Source organism: Emys orbicularis, chromosome 12, assembly GCF_028017835.1.
Source record: "Emys orbicularis isolate rEmyOrb1 chromosome 12, rEmyOrb1.hap1, whole genome shotgun sequence".
Classification (NCBI taxonomy): Eukaryota; Metazoa; Chordata; order Testudines; family Emydidae; genus Emys; species Emys orbicularis.
Genome location: NC_088694.1, coordinates 1,409,883 through 1,432,621, shown reverse-complemented (window position 1 = coordinate 1,432,621; position 22,739 = coordinate 1,409,883). Strand labels below are relative to the sequence as shown.

The window sequence follows — 22,739 nt, the reverse complement described above, 5'->3', positions numbered from 1 at the left end:
TGGGAGATGCCAACTGGACAGCTGGTCTGGAGGGACTGGGATAGCCCGGAAGGGGGCACTATACAGTGACGTAGCGGGAGGGCTGAGACATGCCGCGCGAGAGAGACCCCGAGTTGCAGACAGAGGGTCTGGGGCAAGCAAACGATGGAAGGGGGCGCCAGGCCAGAGTAGCGCTGATTCCCCAGACACAGCCATGAGGGGGCGCTGCAGCAGCGAGTGAGCCCTTTGACACCCACCCACAGCCAGAGCCTGGGGCCCCTGCTTGTTGGGGGCGGGTAGCAGACGGACACCAGTTGAGCGTTTGTGACACGCAGGCTGTTCTCACGGGGCTGCTGAACGCCATGCGACGCCCGATGCGGCTGCAGCCGAGAGTGCGCTCGTCTGCTACCCACACTCCAGCCTCGCTAGTCCAATGTCCAGTATGGACAGGTCCTCTGTGCTCAGCCCAGCAGCTCCCCGACCGTCCCTCCCAGCTACCGGGACACGCTCGCAGCACCGCTGCTCTGAACAGCTGCGAAGGCTCCTTGAAAACCTTCCCAGCTGGTCGGCCCTGATGCCCGCAGCAGAACGCACCTCCCCCCAGGAGAGAATCCCGTCCATGGGCTACCATCTCCCCCACCCCACCCCCACATTGCCGGCTGCAGCTGGGCCCCGAGCCACAGGGCCAGGGAGGGTAGGCTAAACGGGAGTGACCGGCCAGCTGGAAACTCCTAAGAGCTCGTCCATCAAAAGGCACCGAAGAGTGAAATGGGCAGTAAATAATCGCTGATAGGGAAAGAATAGGGGAGTTCCTCCCCCTCCTCCACTGCAGCCCTGCTTGCCCCAGCGCCCCAGCACTTCATTCTCAGCTCCTTTCCCCCCGCCCCCCCCCCCCCCCCCGGCTTCCTCCCACCCACACCTGGCTAGTCCAGTCTCCCTGTCTCACCCCCATGTCTCTCAGCCTCCCACCTTTCCGCCCCGTCTGGCTCTCATCCGTGCTCCTCTCCTCCATCCCTACCCCCACCCCTGCACTGGGGGTTTTGTCTCGTGCCCCCGTCTCCTCTCTCAGCTGCAGGGCCAGCCCGTCCATTTCACTGTCGATCTGGTTCCACGGGCACCATCCGGCCCTGGGCACGCCCCCTCCCTCCCCCCCCCCCCCCCCCCGCACGCTCCTGGGCTGCAAAGCGCCATCGGCCAGCAGCCCCGGAGAGCAGCGCAGGGGAGGCAGCTCCTTGTAGGCCCCCCCAGCTCCTAAATGCAGCCCCCCCCGCATCGGGCAGGGGCCAGTCACCCCCCTGCCAGCAACCAGCTACCTGGCAGCACGTCTCCATAGCCGGAACCCAGGCGTGTGTCTCTGCTCATTAGATCATAACCCGTTGCCATGAAAATGACGATTGTCATATGAGCAGGATGTGGCCTAATGTCTGGGGAAAGCGCAGTGTGTCCTGGGTCACCGGGCCGAACGTCGCAGCAGGCAGCGTCCCCGCAGGGGATGGCAGAGGCTCACTACCTAGCAGAGGGCACCCTGGCCAACTCGCAGCTGCTGTTCACACCCAAACCCCCGTGCGGTTACTGACGGTACACTCTGACTTGCGTGCATGCAAATGCGCATCTCCCACTGCCAGCTCCTTTCCAGGGGCTGCTAACGTGGTAAGTACAGTAAATACATGAACAACGGCACTGAGCCATTTGCTCCCACAATTATCCAGTGTACGTGCTCAGTCGCAGTCACGGCGTGTGCAAAGCTGTGCGTGCGTTGTCTGCCCGTGCAGTACTCGCAAAGCTTGGACCTAGCTCACTAGCCGTCCTTTTAGAAAAATATCAAATAGCTGCCATCTTTCCTGGGCATGCCGAGTAACGTGCCCTCCCCACATCGGCATTGCAACAGCAAGTAATTCACCAAACGCCCGCCTCAGACCTCTGCTGGCATCACGAATGTCACTGGTGCATAAACAAAGCAAGAGTAACGGTAGGTCCCTTTAAATTCAGTGTTATTGCTCAGACGGCTCGGGGAAATGGCTAACAGCTAAATAGCCAGAGGAATCCAAACGGCTCCTAAGCCTTGACTAACTGCACTAATTCTCACATTTCATTACGAACGCCACAAGAGACCAGCCGGGTTGGAAATCATGTTGCCTTCTTTCTGGAGTTGGTTTTCGCTCGAACTGGCGCTATTTCAGAAGAGCAGGAGCCCAGGCCCGGCACAAAGGGGACTCCAGAAATGAGAAATTCACATTTTTCATGCTTTCCATTTGAAAAAGGCCATTTGTCAAATTATATTTAAAAGCAAAGTCTGAGTCTAAAGGCTACTAACAGCTAGAGATAATCATCTTTCACGCAGACCCATCCAGAGCACCCGTGTATCCCATCCCAACGACACAAAACCCACTGCAAAGAAACTGGCACCAAAGGCGTGGGCTGGATGCAGTCTTTCCTCACGGGGCTTCTCTGCTGGGGAGTGACGCTCCACCCAGCGCCCAGCACATCAAGACTTTTCCGTTTGAGATTGATGGAGCGCGCTAGTCTGGCTGATAGATGGACAGCGAGACACTGTCTGTGAGTGAAAGAAAGGCTGCGCAATAGCTCGGATGTCAGATGAGTGATAAGGTGATGGACAGAGAGAGGAATTCGGGACGAAGGCTCAGTGACAGAGGAAACAGAGAGATGCTGTAGGGGATATTTTATCTAGCCACCCTCGGTGCGGGCAGAGAGTGTGGCATTGCAATCCCCAGGAGGTACAACAGCAGAGAGTAGCACTTCAAAAACTGCAGTGGTGTTGCAAGACCAAATGCAAGCAGTTGGGATGCAGATACCATGTTCTGTAAGGGCTTCTGCTGATGGTGGTATAAAATGGAGATGGTTCTCAGTAGGTTAAAGTCCCCCTTGGTTAGCTGGGTATTTGTGGGGCAGTTCTTGGGGGGAACAAAAGAAATAAAAATAGACTGAGTCCAAAGGATCCATCTATTCAAGGGTCCCATGCTGCCCCCCAATAAATCAAGGGGGGCTTAGGGTCGGGATCAGTCAGAGGTTGCAATCCCTGCTTTTCAGGGGAACATTTCACTGGAGCCTTTTTAACTATTAGTTCAGCAATATTGGAAGACGCTAAATAGATCTTCCTATAAGGGAAGCCACGGCCCCTCAGGCTGCAGAGGTGCCTGGGGACGGCTCCGTCCCACCCTGCCACCAGTGGATGAGCCACCCACAGATATGTGAGCCAATGCAGACAAGGAAGGATTCTGCTCTTCTAATTCAGAGTGTACACGAGCTTCACCCACAGGCCCAGGTCTATGGAGATGGAGCACGTAGGTACTGCACAGAGAGATGCTGGGACACACACGTCTTGCCTCTGTATCTGTGGGTCTGGTATTGGGCGGAGGGGACGGGTGTCTCGGAAACGCAATGGGAAATACAGAACACCACAAGGACACTGGATTAGGGTTGACTATTCCCAGGCCTCTCTCCTGTTAGGGAGCAGGCGTCAGTTCAGTTGTTACACGGAATTCTTCCAGCAATTTCTTCAGACGTATTTCTGCCCACGGACTGTCGTAAACTGACTGATATCTGCAGTGTGACTGGTCACTTAAATTACACGGCGTTGCTACTGATTGTGCAAGCACTTCCAACCCAAAGTGTGGCTCGTGACTCCCTGTATTCATGTGCAAAGGCCCTGGTTCGCATGGGAGCGGAGGGATCGGCACTGAACGGCCCAGCTGGTCCCCAGATGAAAAGCTGGATGCTCCAACGTTCATGGAACATGAAACAGAACAGGGCACAAGCTCAAATGCCTTAAAGTCAAACCTTTGTGAATATGGATTTGCAGCACTCTACACACACACACACACACACACACACCCATGTAAACAAACTAACCCAAAAGAACCACACGGAGTGTTCCAGTTACACGAGGTGGCAGATGAGGAAGCAAAGGGCAAGAACATCACATCACGCAGCTGCTATCAGAGGTAAAATAAAGAATTGCTTTAATGAGGGTTATGATGTTACTGCCTCTGATCAGTGTCGGTTTCAGCGAAGTTGGCACCTGGCAATGCGCTGGAGAATGGCCCAGGAAGGTGATAAACAGTTTGGGGTCCCCCTGGAGGGAAATCCTAGGAAAGATTGATAGTGGCGCAGCCTTAGGAGGAGCCGACTGCGAGGGCCTTTTACAGCAGTGCAGCGCGGACTCTTTCTCCGACAGCCCTTTCAGGCTGCGCCGAACCTGCTGTGCCGACCAGCACTCCAAAAACACAGTGCAAGGTGCAGGAGAGAGAAAAGCGGGAGCACTTCATAGAAAAGCCCCTGAGGCCTTTGCTTCCTGCCCCTGGGATCAACAGCTCAGCGCAGTGCTGCTCAGCAGGGACCTCCCTGGGCCAGTCCTCCAGGAGGACTGGGGGAAGCCGCCACATTCTCAAAGCTGCAGATCGCGGTGGCCAGCAAGGGGAAGATGCTTCTCGATCTGCTCAGGTCTAGAAGCAGGTCAGAAATTCACCAATTCATCAATTCAAACTGGCTGGGAACTTTGGTCTTTCCCAGGCAGGTCCTGTGTACCTGTGATATTCCCTGCTCAGGCCACACTGGCTAGTCACGCTCGGAGGCAGGTCCTTGGCTAGATAAATGTTTGAGCACTTGGCATTGTTGTTTGTGCTGCAATCCTGGTGCAAATACTTGTGCATGTGAATCTAAAAGTCAGTTTCCACAAAAGCCTGTGCATGAAATTCACTTTCCAGGACTATTTGGCCTGGTGAAAACTGATCGCACAAGTGTTCCCAGAGAGAGAACATGGGGAAAGCAAATTCATTAAGAAACTGGAGCTACAACATCTGCAGTGTAACAAATGGCAGGTGCTGATGTACTCTCCAAACCGTGCTGCCACTAGTGACAGGCCAGAGGCGGAGACAAGGACTGGACACCCCGGCCTAAAAACTACTGATAGTTTGAGACCGACAGTTCCCTGGTTTCCTCCCACATATTCTCCGTAGCTGCTCAGAGCTCTCACTGCAGCCTGAGCAGGTTCTCCGAGGACAGACATGGCAGGGTCCTGCCTTCTCAGACTCCGACTCCCATGCCCAGGGCAGAGCAGAAAAGGAACCGTTCAGTGGGATACCCATGCAGGCCAATGCTCCCCTCCCGGATGAGGAGCTGTGGACTAAGTGTAATGCACTGGCTTCGTCTGTGCGACTGTCTCCCTCTAGGGGCCGGTCACCAACAAGCAGAACCGGCTGTTACGCTCCCGGTGCCCTGACTGCCAGAGGCTGGGAGTGGGCGACAGGGGATGGGTCACTGGATGATTCCCTGTTCGGTTCCTTCCCTCTGGGGCACCTGGCATTGGCCACTGTCGGAACAGAGGATACTGGGCTAGATGGACCTTTGGTCTGACCCTCTATGGCCGCGCTTGTGCCGTTCCTTACGGCCGATGGAGTTACTGGCCAAGGTTTGTATGTTCGACTCGTGGGGTTGTGCGTCCGCAGGCTTGGCTTGTGGTGGGAGCCAGAACCTCAGTGCTCTAATCCCAGCTCCCACTGCAGCCTTGGGCAACACTCTTCCTCTTGTGAGTAGCCCCATTCACAAGGCGGGTCACAGGCAGGAGCAGGTCCTTATCCCTGCTCTCCACGGGGCAGAGAGGGGACGGCTGCTCTCCCTGGGGAGCTCAGAGGGCCAGTTGGGTGAGGATGGTGCACGGACATTGCAAAGCGCTTCAGAAATGCTGAGCCGTACACCCTTCCCTGACAACACCTGGACATGCCTAGCACGCTGCACCTGCCCCACCCTGTTGGCTCCGAAGCCCTGGCCCCTTTGCACCTTGCTCTGCTCCCCCCCACTGACATTGGTGCTGCCTTCTCTTAGCCAGCAGGCAAAGGAGAGAGTGACTTTAACGGGCTCAGTGCTCCGATGGTTTATAGCCACTGCCTGTCATAAACCGCGGAAACCAGGATCGATAAATCTCCCAGGAAACAAAAATCAGGGGAAATAAAATGAACTCAATGGGGAAACACAGATAAACGGAATTGAAAACGCCTGCTGGGACAGCCTGGTGCTGTCATAACCCTGAGATATACCGGTCGCCTCGCTCTCTCCCCCGCGCCGCGGAGCCCAAGTCCCGGCAGGGGAGGGCAGCACAGACCAACCCACCGGGGTCGCTCAGCGCAGCCAGGCGCTCCTGGCAGCGAACGCAGAATGAGACACCCCGGGGAGAAAGGGAAGGAGCGCCCGACCGCCCAGCACTTTCCTGGGAGGTGTTCAGCCACACTTCTCCCTGCTGGGGCTGCCCCCCAGTCTGCTCCTGGGGCGATCCGCAATCCAGGCCAGGTGAGCACAAGGACCTGACACCAGCTCTCCCTTGCTGAGGGCTCAAGGGGGAGCGGGAGGGACACAGAGACCAGGCCAGCCTCTCGGCCTTCCAGAAACGGCCCCGAATCCATTGTGTGGGGGGAGCGGGACCTTGCTGGACAGCGACACTGCCTGCTCCTCCCACGTCCCTCTCCCTTAGGGCTGGTTCTTGCTCCCTCTGACATCAGCAGGAGATTTGCCATGTTCCTTAACGGGACCAGACCTGGGCCGGGGACCCAGCTCACAGCAGCAGTGGGCCCCATTCTGCTCTCAGCTGCACAGGAGTAAACGTGGAGCTGCTCCCGGGACGCAGGCGGGTGACAGCTCAGAGCCTGCCCTGTGCTCTGCGACGCGCTGGGCACACGTGGGAGTGGGCAGAGCTCTTCTCCTCCCTATTCCACCTAAACAATCAGCAGGAGCAGCCCCTGGGGCTGCCAGACGTGTGCAGACCTGGGGACCCAATATTTGGATTACGGGGTTACCGGAGCACAGACAGCTTCCGGTCCCCACGCCGCCTCCTATGTGACAGCCGCGCTCCACGCCCACGGCAGGCAGCATAACAGAGCATCTTTTGGAGATAACGAGATCCCCGCTGGACCAGCTGGGGCACCAGCCGCGGGCTCCCCGGCTTGTCGCAATGGCTCGGGTGACGCTTGCGCCCTGCCTGTGCCAAGCTGACAAAGCACAGGCTGAAGCAGCCCAGGGCAGGGCAGTTTCATAGCGAAAGGGCTTTGCCATCGTCACATAGCTGCTCTCCCGGCCAGGAGCGGACGGAAAGTGAATAACGAATGTGCGCTGGTGCCCGGTAATTGTCTCTCCTGCAGGAAACAAACGGGGCCTCTCGTGGCCTGGCAGCCCGGCCCGTGGCAGCGGCTCCTCGCTATATGCCAATACACACAGATTCCAAGGGCTCTAATCACCCCAAGAGGCTAAAATATCTCGAGGCTCATTAGCAGAGCTCGTTAAGGCCAGCAGTGCCAAGGGCCGCTCTCCGGCACAGTCTCTCTCAGCACTGGTTTTCGGCTCACTCCTTCTCCTCGCACAGCAGAACTGCAGCCGGGGGAGAGGGCAGGTTTGCAGCACCCTGAAGTGCTGTGCCTGCATTTCACCTCTTGTCCCCTCCCACCGGTGGGATACCCTGGAGAGAAGGCAGAGGGAAATTCTCCTGAAAGTACCGACACCCAATTGTTCCAGGCACTTCCCCTGCCCGGTCGGTCGGTCAGAGAGGAGTTTGTCGGTCTCGGTTTTGAGTCCAGGAGGTAAAGACAATGCTAAGGTCTACAAAGGAGCCTCTCAGTCATTGCAGGAGGCAATAAGCGTGTGACATTGGCCTGCTGGCCATTGACAGCCCCACGCGCACAGACCAAACCAGCGCTCACATGCAGCTCCCAGCTGGGGGAGGGACGATCTTGCCACCAAGTTTGAGGCCCTAATTTACACGTTCAAGCCTGTAAGTCGTGTGCAGCCTACGCTCGAATTCATGTCAGTCCCCTGCACCCTGGAGCAATGCTCTACGCGGAAGGCAGGAGAAACTGAAACAGAACGCAAGCTGCTCCTGGGCGGGCGTCAGAGGAACTAACAGAAGCCAGGCTACTACTGGAGCTACCTAGATGGCAAAGGACTTTTCCAAGTGGCCATTATCAGCCACAAGAGGCCAGCGGGAACCCCTCCCCCAACAGCCAAGTAGCCCTGGCAGGGTGGATGCGGTTGGTACAATTATTGCTGAGCCAGGTTGGTTTCAGCTGGGTGACAAACTGACAAATCCAAAGATTTGTTCGGTTCAAACCAACACTGAATTTCCCGCCACCATGAAATGAAAAAAAAAATTGCTCAGGGGAATAAAATGCCTGGAACGGCAAATCAAAGCCACAATTCCAACCTCTGGTCTTCAGGTTTTTTTTCAACCAAAACTATTCACCCAATTCTGCCTGAATGCACCAAGTTTCAGTGCCCTGAAAGCATATTTTTCAGTGAATTTACTATTCACAGAACAAAAGTTGTACAGCTCTAGTCGCAACTGCAGTAAGTGCTTGTGCAAATGAACACCCAGCAGCTCACGGCGCCTGTATTTGCCACAGCCGCGTGTGTCCTTTCCTAACAATCTGGGCCTAGAAGTTTTTCATGCATTAAATAACATTCCTTCTCATCATTAACAACCCGCCTGGAAGCTTCACATTTCACAAATTAACCTCCCATCTGGTGCCTAGACTCCCTAGATACTCGGAAAAATACAGCAAGGTGTAGCCTCCTTTCCTGGATACCATTTTGCAGAGGTGGCACCTCAGAAGAATACAGTTCCTCCATCTCCAGCAGATTCCTAGAGACCATGCTGGGTGAGGTCTATGATGGCAGGGGTTCTCAGCCAGCTGCCTTCTCACACTGCTACCAGCGAGGGGGGCCCTGGCTGGATCCCCGTTGGACGGGAGGAGGACGGTATTGAAAAGGGGGAGAACCGTTGTATGGTGGGTAGATGCGGAATTCTGTTCTGTTGGCTGGGACACGAAAGCAAGTCTCACGCTTTCAGAATGAGTGCGGGGGAAGGGTTTTGTGGGCCATTGCTCAGTTTTAGGGTTCACATTCCCTTCAACAGAGATTCACTCAAAAGAGCTGAAAACCCGCTGTGAAAGGCCCTGGAGTGCTTTCAACACACCTGGCTAATGGAAATGCTGTAAAGTCAGTTGTTTAATCCCCGGTCGACTCGCCTGTCTAGGCAGCGAGCGGTAGCCCATCACACAGCATCTGTATGATTAGTTACTCGTTTGCTGGACCAGGAGCTGACTGTGCCACGTGCCGAACAGACAGACCAAAAGGGCAGCCCCTGCCCCAGAGAGATTCCAATCTCAGTCTGTCAGGAGACACCAGATTGCTTCCTCGGGCTCCTCCTTTGGTCTGGCTGCAGCCAGGAGACAACAGGGCTCAGAATGACAGGCAGCAGGCCCCGCCCAGCAGTGGCATCACGGCAAAGGAGAATTTTCGGGAGGCGAATGCGTTACCTTTGCCGATGTTTGGGGAGCTCTCCCCAGGCGGGAGGGGCAGCATGGCAGAAAACAGGAGCCTGCTTGTTTCAAAATGTAACCAGGGATGGAGGCTGGTGCCCCGGGCCAATCCAAAATGGGCACTGATGCCACGAAAGCAAGTGAGAGATGACAGGGAGAGGGGGGACTGACTGTGAAGGGCCTTGAAAGCAAAGTCAGGCAGCTTATGTTCGATGCAGTAGAGAGGGGACCAGTGGAGGGATGCAGAGAGAGGGGTGACGGGTGAGGAATGTGATCTTTGCAGCCGCATTCTGAAAGGAGACGAGCAGGGCAAGACCACATGTGTCAAGGCCAGAGAGAAACATGGCCCAGTAATTGCGACACAAGATGAGGAGAGCATGTAATTCTGTGGAGGGATGGAGCCGGTACGCAGGAAGAGACGGCAAGGCTTAGACATAGCCTGCCGCCCTAGCGAGAGGTCTGAGTGACAGGCAGGACGGTGGAGAAAGGAGGTAGCAGGCAGGGCTTTGCAGGGGAAGATTGGGAGCTCTGGTTTAGAGGGACAGAAGGTGACAGGTCTGGAGTACAGAGGTAGGTCTATGGAGCATCGGCGGAGAGATGGTCGCTGAATTTGTGTTTGTGGATGAGATCACCCAGAGAGAAGCTGCAGAGGGAGACGAGGAGAGGACCGAAGACCGAGCCCTGTGGAGCCCCACAGACAGCTGGAGGGGGAAGAGGAGGATTAGAGAGAGGACAGAGCCAGGGAAGCCAGAAGAGCCTGGCCAACGGCCTCGAAGGCAGCTGACAGGCGGGGCTGCGGGTCGAGCCCTGGCTCTGCCATTTGGCTAGGAAAAGGACTCGGAGGAGAGCAGCCCCAGTGGAGTGCGAGGGGCGGAAACCAGGCCGGAGGGTCACTCCAGACAGCGCCAGTGAACAGCAGCGTCAGCGAGCTCAGAGACGAAAGGGGGACGGGGCGATACTTGGAGAGGTCAAGGGTGGGGGGGTTGTTCCATAGACTTGTAAACGAGCCTCACAGATGGACTTTTATCGCTAATGGACCCAACCAGAAAGATACAACCCCCCCTGCCTGGGGGCGAGTGGGTAAGAGCCAGGGACTCCCAGCCCCCCACCCCTTCCTCGTGCAAGGAGCGGCAAGGCAGTGCCTGGGATGCATTCTCAGCTGCTGCAGGGATATTAAGGGAGACAGCAGGCGAATTACAAACCTAGGGAGACTTAAGGGGGGGGGAACCACTCTGGCACTTGCAGGATGGTGCTTGTTGAGCAGCTTCCCCGGTGGGATTTCATAGCATACAACTGGACAGGCTCAGGGGAGGGAGGGAGGAGATTCTTATTGGGGGGCCTCCTACTCACAGGGGTCCTGCAAGCAGGCCCAGGGAGGGGGGAAAATCTATCGACCCGGCCCTAATACTAACCCATCCAGGGGCAAAGTCTGCAGCGCTCCAAGCAAAGGGAGCGGGGAAGCCAGGGCGTGAACCCGGGAAGCGAGAGGCTCACAATTCCGGAGCAGAGGGAGGATGGTGCCGAACAAAAGCCAAGCGCAGCAGCAGGGCGGAGGGAGCGGCGCGTGCAGGAGAGAGGCACGGGAGGGAATTCAGGTAGAACCGTGCAGGACTTCAGCAGCAGACAGGCAGAGCTGATTTCATCCAACACAGGTGGGTTTAACCAGCGATAACTGGAGTCCACCAGCGTCTGCGGAGAGGGGATGATCCAAGAGACAGGTGAGCCCCTGCAATGCCAGGGCCTTGCCTGAAATCACCAAACTCACCACTGTGCAGACACACAGCTCTGCTGCTGTGGCCTCTTGTCACCCTAACAATAAACCCCACAGCCAGGCCCAGGTCTAGAGAAAAACTCTCTCCATCAAGGTGTTCCTGCCTGGCTGGAACCGGCTCGGAGCAGCCCCAGGTTCCCCTCTGATTACTGTCCACTGGGCATTTGCAACAGATCAATTGGGGACAGATATTCAGTGTGCTGAGCTGAAAACAAATCCAGTTCACTGTCTCCTCTGCCCCTTCCCTCCCCGCAGCCTGGGGCGGGAGCAGCTGTCCTTGTTGCCGAGATCAACTCCCGTCCCCAGGCAGCCGGTGGCCAGTGCAGCTCGGACAGAGAAGCACGCGGCAGGCGCAGAGCAGAGGAGCCAGTGCTCAGTGACACACACAGGCTCGCTAGTGCACGGAGCAATCAACTGGCTTTGTCTGTATTCCTGAGAACAAGCTTTGTGGGGAGTGGGTGGCTTCTGAGGACAGTACCAGGGCCCTGCCCCACCTGTGCCCTTCCCTGGAATCCCCTCCACATTAGCCGGAGCTCCTCAGACCCTGCCATGGGAGAGCAGGGGCCTCCCGCTGGAGATCTTTCAATCCTCAGTGCTCGGCTTCAACCCAGGCCGGGTCTGCGACATCGGACAGCAGCATGCTGGCCTGCGCACCATGAATTGGGGATTCCAGTGTGTGCCCATCGCTTAGCCTGTGCCCATCCCGATGGTGGCTGAGCGCGTCTCCGGTTTTACAGCACAAAATCCTTCCCCACAACTGGTGCCCTTAGCAGCAGCCTTCCCAGAGAGCCCAGGACTGAGCGGACTCCGGAGACAAAGGCTAGATTGTCTCTGGGCCCAGCTTTGCTCAGCGTGGGAGTGAGGGCATCAGGAAGCTGCTAGAGGCTTCGCAGTTCTCAGGGTCAGCTCCAGCCCCAATGTGCCTGGGAGTTGCTTGGCAGCAGCTCTGTGTCCACCCCACCCCCAGAGCGGGTGGAAAACAGGTTTCCCATTCCACAAACGTTTTCAAGATAGTGAAAAATTGTCCTGGTCCGAATTGGGATGAAAAGTTGAAATCTTGAAAATTTTCACAAAGCAAGAACTCCAATAAATAAATGAATGAATAGAAATTCCCTTTGGGCCATTTGAAGTGATGAGTTTTGATTTGGACCTTCTCTTTTGTTAACATTTGTCTAAATTTACTAAAATTTCAAAACCAAAAACTGTTTTGACTCAAAAACCAACAATTCAACAGTTCCAAAGTTCCCCCCCCAGTAATGTTTCAAGTCGGGAGAGACGTCGAACCCGACCCTGTTTTGGTTTCAACGAAATAATGTTGTTTGGTAGGGGAAAAAACAACAGTGGATCTGGCCCCTCTCAAGTCTGGGCCCCGGCTGGGGATGCATGCACAGCTGATGCTCTGCAGCGTCTCCTCTGAAGATATGTTCTGAACGCTGTAGCTCAGACAAACCGGCACAGACACAGGTTAATATTTGTGTAAACACGCATTGAAGGGCAATTAAAGATGTATTGGACATTTGCAAAAGGCATATTAATTACTTAGTTAAAGCTCTAGCTTGCCTGTGAATTATTTACCCCGATGAACCATTATTAACTCTAGTCAATCATTGGCATCTGGCTACATCTACATGAGCCAAAAGCGTCTCCTCTGGAGCTGCATCCAGTTTGCAATGGAAACCTCCTCCTGAACAGACCAGCATCATGGTGACTTGGCTCCACCCCTGAGGAAGCGTGATGGTTGTAGAGGGAACTGGGTTTTTTACACAGATCCGTGTGGGTTTCAGTGTGCTGTTTTCTGAAATGCCCAAAGCCGCCAGTGCCCACTACGTAGGCTCGGGGTCACTGCCCAGAGGTGCTGAGTCCCTGCAAGTCACACAGCTGGACATGGAGCTGTACGTGCTCAGCACTTGTGAATATCAGGGGTGAAATCCTGGCCCTCCTGGAGTCAATGGGAATTTGGAGAAGAAAAAGAATCACGAGACAGGCTCCTTGCAGGCTAAATAACGACAACGCGGAGTCTGACACCTCTGAGTCAGAGCCTCTGAGCTCTGTCCGCTTCCACTTGCACTGAGAACTTACAACCAGCCATGGAGCTGGGGAATTGTTGGGATGATCAAAGCTGCTCCGGCGGCTGATGGCAACATGCGGCACAGAGCACCTGCCACCCGCCCTAACAACAGGGGACTCGAATGACAGGAACAGGCCTTGGACTCCAGCAGCACAGGCCGCGCCACTGACGGGTCTGTAGGGAAAAGCACCAGGCAGGCCCCTGGGCCACTCAGAGAGACGGTTCAAGGCTGACATCCTTGAGCGTTTCACTAGCAGGGACCACGAAGGAATCACATGTGGACAGAGCTGGAGAGGCAGAGGCAGGAAAGGTATCTGAAAAGGAAGGGGAGGGAGCGAGGGAGGCAGGCTAATCCCAGGAAGGGGGAGGAAGAGCGGGGAGACACAAAGAAAGGTGGAGCAGGACTTTGTATCAGTAGTTCTCTAATTTCTCGGTACATTCTGTACCGCTGATCTCTGTCATTACGTGCTGGGCTGTGATTGAGTGCGGCTTCTTCTTTCCTTTCACAGAACTCCTTGTCATAATTCATGGTTTATTATGGTTCAGTGAGTCAAGGTGGTCATAGAACTAATTGCCAGCTCAGTCTCACTCGTACACTAAGCTATTCCCCCCTCCCGGGCTCCGCGGCCATGTCACACTAGCCAGGAGCAAAGAGCTCAGTCCCACAACGGCTGACCCTCCTCCCGGCTGGGGTTAGGAAGCAACGCTCCTTAGCGACAGCGGGGATGCCGCGATTTAATTATACCTCCCAGCCGACACCGCCATGCGAACGGACCCAGGAAGCCTGCCGTGGCTTGGAGGTACCATTGACCAGGTGCTGGCCCATCAATAGCTCAGTGACCACTGCTCCCACCCGGCCCCACCTTCCCCTGGGGCCTGCGTCCCAGAGTGGCCATGTTCTGCCGGCTGCTGGGGTGGCAGAGGGGTAAATGAGGGCAGAGTTAGGGCCAGGTTCCACAGCAATGCTACGTGAGAGCCAGCACACGCCGCCGGGCGTGCTCGGGAGGCAGCTCACGCGGCTGAGGCTGAGCAAGCACATAGGGTAAAATCGCCCACCCGGCCTAGAGAGTCGGGAGCCTACGTCCCGGTTTGGAAAGTGACTTGGGCACTCGGGGGGCTGGGTCTCCCAGAAATCAGTGGGGTTTAGGCTGCTCCGCCCCTTCAGCCCTTTGGAAAATGTCTGCCTGGGATCTGCACGTGGAAGGTGCCTGCTTTAATTTACACCTTCCCATTAGTTCTGGGAAACCCCCCCAGCCCTGCCTCATGGCCAGCCAAGGCCTGATGCCATCACCTCGCAATTCAGCCCCTTCGCCCCTCTGGGCCATGCCCGGGCCTGGGGAGAAGCTCGCGTCCCTCACACGCAGGAGGAGCGCCAGAGCTTCCCTCTAGTGGCCCCTCTGCAGAGAGGGGTCAGGGGCTTTGCCTCTGGCTTCCGCAGCAGTGTGTGCACGCACATGTGTGTGCGCGTGTTTACACATTACTCGCACAAACACCCAGTACCACCACATGAGCAGCCTGCGGGAATTGCCAGGGCCCGTCTAATTAAAACTAACCACAGCCACTAGCTCCTCTGACTTCACACATCTGTTCCAAGTCCTGGCTGGTCACATTTCTCCTCTCCCCCACCCCAGTGCAGATCACTTCCAACCTGCGCCGCTGAGCTCCCCAGCCTTTGCCGCTCTCAGCCCAGCGTGCTGGGAAGGAGACAGCACGCGAGTTGGGGAGGGAGGTGGCTCAAGGGAAGAGGCTGGGGCTGGACTGCGCCATGGAGAGCCGTGGGTGTCTCACCGGAGAACCTGCTCCTGGGGTCTGCTCTCCCTGGCACGGAGCCATGAGCTCCCTCCAGGGCCATCCCCAAACTCCCGACGGGGGATTTCTCCCCACCCTTCTCAGTCCGTAGACAAGCCCTTACCCAGTGTAGAAAACTCATGGCTCTTCCCCTCGGCCGTCAGCTCTGCCTGGCCCAATCAGCTGCTGCTGCGCTGGAGACACCCGACCCAGTCCTGATTCACCGCACACTCCATAGCGCGAGAGACAACCCTACCTCGCAGCAGCTGCACTCCTGCATGGGCCGCACAGCTGTGTCACTCACGACGTGCCACGCTTCTCACCAGAGACCTGGAGCCAACGCCTGGCACCCACCCGGCTCGTGAGGTTTGTGCCGTCGTGGGGGGGCTGGGGGTTAAACCACCGCAAGCAAACAGCTAGTTCTGCAGACCCAGTGGAGCTTTCTTCTCCCACTCACCTCCTGACAGCCTGATGGGATATTACATAGACGGTGATTTACAGGCGAGCTAAAGGGGCAGTCACGCACCAGCTCTCGACATGCCTCCAATTGTAGCACTTGTATTGTAAATGAACCCACCCCAAATCCCCCTCAAGCAACCCCTATCCCCCCAAACACACAGACACTGAAATGCCTGGGGATAGAGAAGAGTGTACTCTGTGTATTATAGATATTCACCTATCACATGCATGCAAATCCCGTCCGTCCCCGCCCCCCGCCAGCCTGCCGGCGAGGGCTGGGACAAAGGGTTCTCAGCGAGTTTGGGGTGGCAGCATCACTGACCAGTGGCACAGCCGAGAGCTCTGCACTCACTGCACGAGTGCCCAGAAAGCCATTTCCCCCCCACCTCCCCGGGCGGCACCCTCCATTGCAGAAAGCCTCTTACAAACGTCTCCCGTTGGGATTCTTTTACAACCCTCCACCTGGCACCTCCCTTGCCATGAGGCCGGCTGTATAGTGCTCTTCCACTGACTGCAGGCGATAGATGGAGCTCCCATTACCCATGATGCACCACAATCCCAGCCCCCAGCCCTACGCTCCCGATAATGCATGGGCTTATCAATCTAAAGCTGGGACAATCTCATGGCCTGTATCTTGCCCCATAACCTGGGTAATTCTGGGGGAGAATTGCCATGTTTGGAGGGAGGAGGAAACATCTGTCTGGCAGCCTGATTTATTTATCTTTTAAACTGGTGATTTGCAGTTTCTCCTGGGCTGGAGCCATTAGCCGGCAGCTCGGGGGAGCATCAGCAAGCCGAGGCCAGGTGCTCAAAGGCGCATGATAAATTCATTATTACATGGCTCAGGTTCAGCGCCCCCCCCCTCCACTGAATATTCTTCAAAGTACCCCTGGAGCTACTGGGCACATACCGAACTCTGACAGTGGGAATCCAACGAGTTGGTCGCTGCCACTCCCCTGATCCTGATGGGCTGGGCTCACCTGCAGCCCCAGTGTGGTCGGAGCAGGGGACGCCACTCATCACTCAGCCCCTGCTCCTACTCCCATTAATGCCGATGGCAAAACTCCCTTGACTTCCTCAGGAGCAGGACGGATTCCACAGCCAACGCTCCCAGCGCTGTGTTTGTGAACCCCGGAGTAAATACAGCCCACAGTGAGCCACACGCCACAGGCCTTTCTGTCCTACAGCTCTGCCATGGTAACCAGTCCTTGGACTCCCTTAGCTCTGGTTAGAGATGGCCTCCGCTGCCTAGGAGCAGACACCTCACGGCTGGGCGTCATCAAACCTGGGGCAGGAATGAGCAAAGGGAAGAGCCAGGGTGCCTAGGCAGGCGAGTGTGTGTGCAGAGAGGGGTATAGCACATTTCTGCTGTAAATTTCAATTAACCCTCTAGCCTGGGCAGATGCTGCTCGCTCCTGCTTCATGCCTCTCTCCATGGAGCAAGGGATGGAAGTGGGGTCGGGGCTGAGGGCCGTTCTGATGCCAGAATGCACCCAGGGTATCTGAACTACGGCCGTTTCTCCACATACACTCAGCATGCCGTGCCATGCTCTCTCCTAAACCGTCTGGGCGAGGTTCTCTGGCCTGCATTGTGCAGGTCAGACTAGATTATCACAATGGTGCTGTCTGGCCTGAGAATCTTGGAATGAATCTGTTTTTAATGAGCCTGCTCCCGGGGAACGCTGACGCTGGGTCATCAAGAATGCATCCCAGCACTAAAGCCTGATGCACGAACATAGCACTATGACTTCCTATGTCACAGGCGTGAGCAGAGGGGGCACCGATAGCTGGGAGAGTGGCAAAGGGGATTCAGCTCCGAAAGCAACCAGATACAGACACTTAAACAGAAGGTATCTTTCTCCTTTGTCCCTGTGCAGAAGTCCTTGCTCAGTGATCTGTAAGTCACTCGCTTCATTAATAGCATGATGTGCAAGGCTACACAAACACACACACACTGCAAATCTGGAAATCAGCACTAAGCCCCCAGAGAAAAACACAAAAGCTCAGCTGTGGAGCACACCTTTCACCCAGAAAGATCCCCAAATGCCTTACTAACATAGGGCCAAATCCTGCTCCCATCACAGTCAATGGCAAAACTCCCACTGACTACAGCAAGGGGAGGAGCTTGTGATATGTACCATACAAAACAAAAACCAAAAAAATGCAACGAACGTGGGGATTTTGACCAGGGCCAGAGCTCACCTTGCCAGGGAGCTGGAATTACCCCGATCCGGTGTGTATTTCTAACAGTTCACGGCTGCTGGCTGGGTTGCTACCCACACAGAGGAATAGGCCTCTTGTCCCCATGGGAGGCTTCACCGTTGCAAGGGAAGGAATGCATGGCAGAAATCGTCCCTGTCCCCCGTTTCAGGCCCCTCCCAAGAGGTGACACTTCAAGGGAAGAGACACCCAGCAGCCTGAATGTGAACTAGTTTGGGGTCACACTCCCGTCTCTCCCACCGTTCGCTTCCAGAGAGAACAGAGGAGAAGCAGTTAGAGTAGAAAACGGGGCACCAGGACTCCTGGGACTGTTCCAAAAACTCTACCAGTGACTCTCGAGGGGCCCCTGGCAAGACTCCTCCAGCCAAAGCGCCAGAAGCTGCCTCTGATTTGGAAACTCAGCTGGAGACACCATGGCCTGGTTTTCGTGGCGGTTGGGCACCTGTGGCTCCACATTATTCCCAGTGGAGCGGTGGGGGAAGAAAGCCGGGGCCACGTCATCTCAAGCTGGGCACCCAAAATAAACAAGGCACCAAATATCAACAGCCACTTCAGAGAGCGCTGCTCTTGGCTCCTCTGGTTCTGCCCCCGGGAGCTGGCCACAGTCAGTATCACTAGGGCGCTCCAAGAAGTCTGGTGATGGGAAAGGAAACAACACGCGCCATCCTACGCCAGCCCGTGCAGCTGGCTGAGGGGGCATGTGCCTGTCCAGGAAGGACCAGGACTAAGTCAGCGTGAAAGGAAGGACCAGAAACCACTGGCCTGGTCTAATCTGCCCCAGTGAGTCCAATGACCAAGGACCATTATCACAACCTCTGCCCAGCACAGAGCATTACCCAAGGGCTGCTGGGAATGGGAGAGGAAGATCAAAACTAGAACTCGGGTTAAGGCCAAATTCAAGCCAGAGGAGGTGGCTGTGGTCTGGGTTTGGAAAGATGCACATTATCCAGGCTCAGGGAGAGGCTGCACCATACAGCAGCAGCAAAAGTTCTTCCCCCCCCAGGGATGTGAACAGAGAGAACCTGGACTAGGCCAGAGCGAGGGAGCCGAGCCGCCTGTCCCAGTCGCCACCCAAATCACACCAACCTGAAAGAGGAGCACGACCGAGACAACGCAGAAGGAAGCAGGGAGTTTCCAGCTCCTGGTTAAATCAAGGTCCCAGCCCTGTCTGCCTCATGATTCCCAGATTCTTGGGAAAGGCACCCATTGCACTAGTTGATTTGCTGCCTGGTTCGTGGAGAATTCTTAAATGCCAATTAGCTGTCATTGTCCTAATGTGATAATTCCCACTGTCTTGCCCATCATATGTCAGCCTTCTTCCAGGGAAAGGTAAGCACAGACATTTGATGGGGAAGGGATGTCAGAAGTAATTGTCTTGAACGACTGCACGAGAAGCAGCAGGAAAAACACATCGGATGGAGAATTCCCACCAGGAAGCTTGAAAAAAATCCCGAAGAATGCAGAGTGTTTCTGAAAGTAATTGCTAGAATAATCATTGGTGTGTGCGACAAAGGAGAAGGGCAGCACCGTGGGGAATCAGGGCACAGCTCCCTTAATCCTTCAGCCATTAAACTAACTGGCTCATTGATGTAAGACACTAACATTTGCAGCTGATGCAAAGAAGAAGGCCGGATTCTCCTGCTCTGGAATGCACGCTGTTTACAACTGGCTCTTTTCCTTCCCGGCTCTGTGCACACAGACAGACTGAGAATAACCAATGGCACCAGCCCAGCGTGCGCACACTGTCTGCAATGGGGGGCATGAATAATTGAAGGAAGTAGCCTGAGGAACAGCGAGGCAGTGCTGTTTGTGGAGGAGTGACAGGGACGTACAATGCAGTAGCGGCTCCCTGCTGGGGGGGCCAGGGTGGGCTTCCGCACAAAATCCGGCACAACTAGCTCAAAGCAAACCCTTTGTGGTGGGGGCGCGGGGAGGGAGTTTGAAAGAGATTTGGTCAGAACAGCCTCTTTCAGCCAGGTGGGCTGGGATCACATTGCTCAGGCTTGCAACGCAGAGGAGGATGGGGGGTCTAAGGTACCCACATACCCCCGTAAAGGAAGACGTATTGTGTGTATTACCGTAACACCTAGGAGCTGCAGTCACAAACCATTCATAACAAACCTCTCGGAAGCCTGGTGAGCGTATGGCGCATTTTCATTCCAACACCCAGCTGATGCCTTTGGGGACAGGATTGAAATATTGCATCCCCTAGAGCACATGTTCTGGTTCAAACTCTCAGCTGCAGACAGGGGCACCCAGGCTGCTGGTCCCTCCTCCAAAAGCCTCTTGTGCTTCCACTTAGGTCAGAGGCGGATGCACTTCTCGGAAGCCATTCCTCTCAATCCAAGAGGCTACACGGCCCCGGCTTGCACCCACCAAAGTCAACAGGCACGTGGAGGATCAGGCCTGGAATTAGGACGAAGCACACCGGGGTGTCGTTTTCTGGAGTAACCAGTTTGACGTGCCCCCTGAATTTCTTGATGCCTGGTTCCAGCCCTGCCCTGCAGGATCACTTGTTCACTCCAGGGAGGCTTCCAGGGCTCTGTTCTCCCCTTCTCTCCCGCTGCTTGGGGAAAGCTGTACCAGTGACTAATTAAATGATCAATCTCCAATCTGCTAAACAGCAATTTATCCAGGCTTGCAGCACACACAGCTTTTATCAAATTGGTATTCACCTGCTGAACACAAATGGCTTATTATACATGACCCACTTATTCACTGCCTTTCAGGGTCCTTAATAAAGGTTTCTGTTGTGATTAAGTGAGTTGCTGCGGAACTGCCCATGGTACAAAGCCCTGTAAGAGGCTCCTAAATGCACTCACCCACTCAGATCTTTTTTCTTTACAGCAACCATTTCCGTGCTTAGTTGTCTATTGCTGTGGGAGGTAAGGGAGGCAGATCTCTGTCTCTAGCACCCCCTTCCCACAGCACCCGAGGAAGGTCAGGAAATGCTCCTGGTTTCCCAGGCCCTAGCACAAATGACAGATTACTCCTGCTGTTCATCCCTGTTACAGACTGCAGGGCACGGTAACACTACACCGGGCAGCAAGACAGTCATTCTGAGCGCCAGGCCGTCACGGTACATGGCTCTTCAATAGACTGGAAGCGCCTCAGGGCAGGGACCAGCTTTCGCTCTGTGGTTTGCTGAGCCCCAGCACAGTGGGGTCCCTGTTCTGATGAAGGCTCCCATAACTACAGACCAGGCTACCATCCCCTGACATGGCCGGAGTTGTGGTTTTCCCCAGTGAGGGGTGAGGGATGTAACATACATCCAGGTCCCTGGCTCCAGCAGGGACAGGAGAAACCAGAAGCTAGTATGTCCTTTCCTCCTCCTCCGGTGAGGGATGCGGTCCTTGTGGGAGCTGCTTGGGAAGTTCTCATGGAAACCAGACAATCAATGTGTGAAGCTGTTCACAAGAAGGGCTCTCCCATGTTCCAGCCAGCTCCAGCTCCTGGCACCAGGCCAGGGGAGGTAGGATTTCCGGGTTGCTCTGTTTGGGAATCAAGATGAAGCAACCCAGGCGGCTTCAGACTGGAGCGAGGGAAGGAAGGGAGCGGGCAGGGGGATTGCAGTGGCTCCAGACCATGGTACACACACGGTGCCGGGTGGCCGAGGCTACATTGATAAGACTATGCAATCGGAAATGGCCTCTTTGGCCCCCGCCCCACCCCGCAGCAGCCGAGCCCCGGAGAAGGGTCGCTAACTTTTCCTCGCTAAACTCCTGGCAGATCAGGGTCCCCCGCGAGCTCCTGCGCCCGCGGTCCCCGGACCCGGGTTTCTCCAGGCTCCGGGTGCGCTCGGCTGCTCCTGACCCACGCAGCGGGGCTGGGGGCGCGCACCCAAACTTACTGCCCGGGAGCTCAGCCTGCCCCCGCGGGCAGCAAACCCCCTCCGCGACCCCGGTCCCTGCCCAGCGAGCTCCGCGCTCAGCCCGGGACAGGCGGACCCGCTCCGCTCGCTGGTGCCCCGCGCCACGGACCGGCTGCGGGGGGGCCCTGCCCGGGGCGGGCGGCAGGAGCCGGGTGCTCGGTACGCAGCGGGGAGCGGCATCTCCGGCCGCCCCCCGCACACGGCTCCGCAGCAGCCCCCTGCCCGGCGGGCTGCGCCCCGAGCTCGCTTCGCAGCCCCGCGAGCCCAGCCGGCCGGACTCAGCGCCCCCCGCCCCGGGGGGAGAAGTTTCCAAAGCCCCGCGCTACCCCCCGGAGGCTGCCCCAGCCTGACCTCCGCCCTGCCCGGTCCCTCCCCCAGCCCGGTCCCTGTTCATTATCTGCCCGGTCCCTGCCCCTGCCCTGTCCGTTCCCTCCCCCAGCCCGGTCCCTGCTCGGTATCTGCCCCTGCCCCGGTCCCAGCCCGGTCCCTGTTCATTATCTGCCCGGTATCTGCCCCTGCCCGGTCCCAACCCGGTCCCTGCCCCTGCCCTGTCCGGTCCCTCCCCCAGCCCGGTCCCTGCCCGGTATCTGCCCCTGCCCGGTCCCAACCCGGTCCCTGCCCCTGCCCTGTCCGGTCCCTCCCCCAGCCCGGTCCCTGCTCGGTATCTGCCCCTGCCCTGCCCCGGTCCCTGCCCCGGCTCACCGTTGGCCGCGGGGGCCCGCGCCGGGGCGCCCAGCTGGAGGTAGAGCCCCAGGTAGTGGAAAATCCCCAGGGTCAGGCCCAGGGCCCCCATGGTGCTCGGGGCTCCGTCCGCCCGCCCGGCTCACATGGGCTCGGGCCCCTCCGCAGAGCCGCCGGGGCGCGGTGCCGGCTGCTCCCGCGCTGCTGCCGGAGACTGCGGGACTCTTCCCTGCCGCGGACGGCTCCGCGCTCGGTGGCGGTGCTGCGGCTCACCCAGAGCCTCCCCCCGCCGGCGGAGGGATCCGAGCGCTTGATTTAGCATCAAAGTTTTTCCCAGGGTCTCATTGGTCCGGCCGAGCCGAGCCGAGCCGGGCCGGGTCCCGGGGGGGGAAGGGGGGCTCCAAGGCCCGGGGGGGGGGGCGCTGGCCGGGGGGGGTCCGGATTTACACACACCCCCTCGGGCAGGGGCTGCATCGCCCCCCCCGTCCCGCCCGCGCTGGCCCTGGGGGGGACTCGGGGTGCGGAGCCCCCGCGCTGCGCCGTGCACCGGCCCGGGGCTGCCCCCGCCATGGGGCCCCTTGT

General features: G+C 56.9%; 1 protein-coding gene across 1 annotated transcript in view; it reads right to left on the bottom strand.

Moving 5' to 3' along the window:
- The window catches only part of VSTM2L (V-set and transmembrane domain containing 2 like), a 40,803-nt gene extending 18,534 nt beyond the window's left edge, over positions 1 to 22,269 (bottom strand). Inside the window, exon 1 of the mRNA XM_065414981.1 lies at positions 22,179 to 22,269. Within this exon, the coding sequence (XP_065271053.1) occupies positions 22,179 to 22,269 (91 nt within the window). The remainder of the gene's footprint in view (positions 1 to 22,178) is intronic.
- Between the last annotated feature and the right edge of the window lie 470 nt (positions 22,270 to 22,739).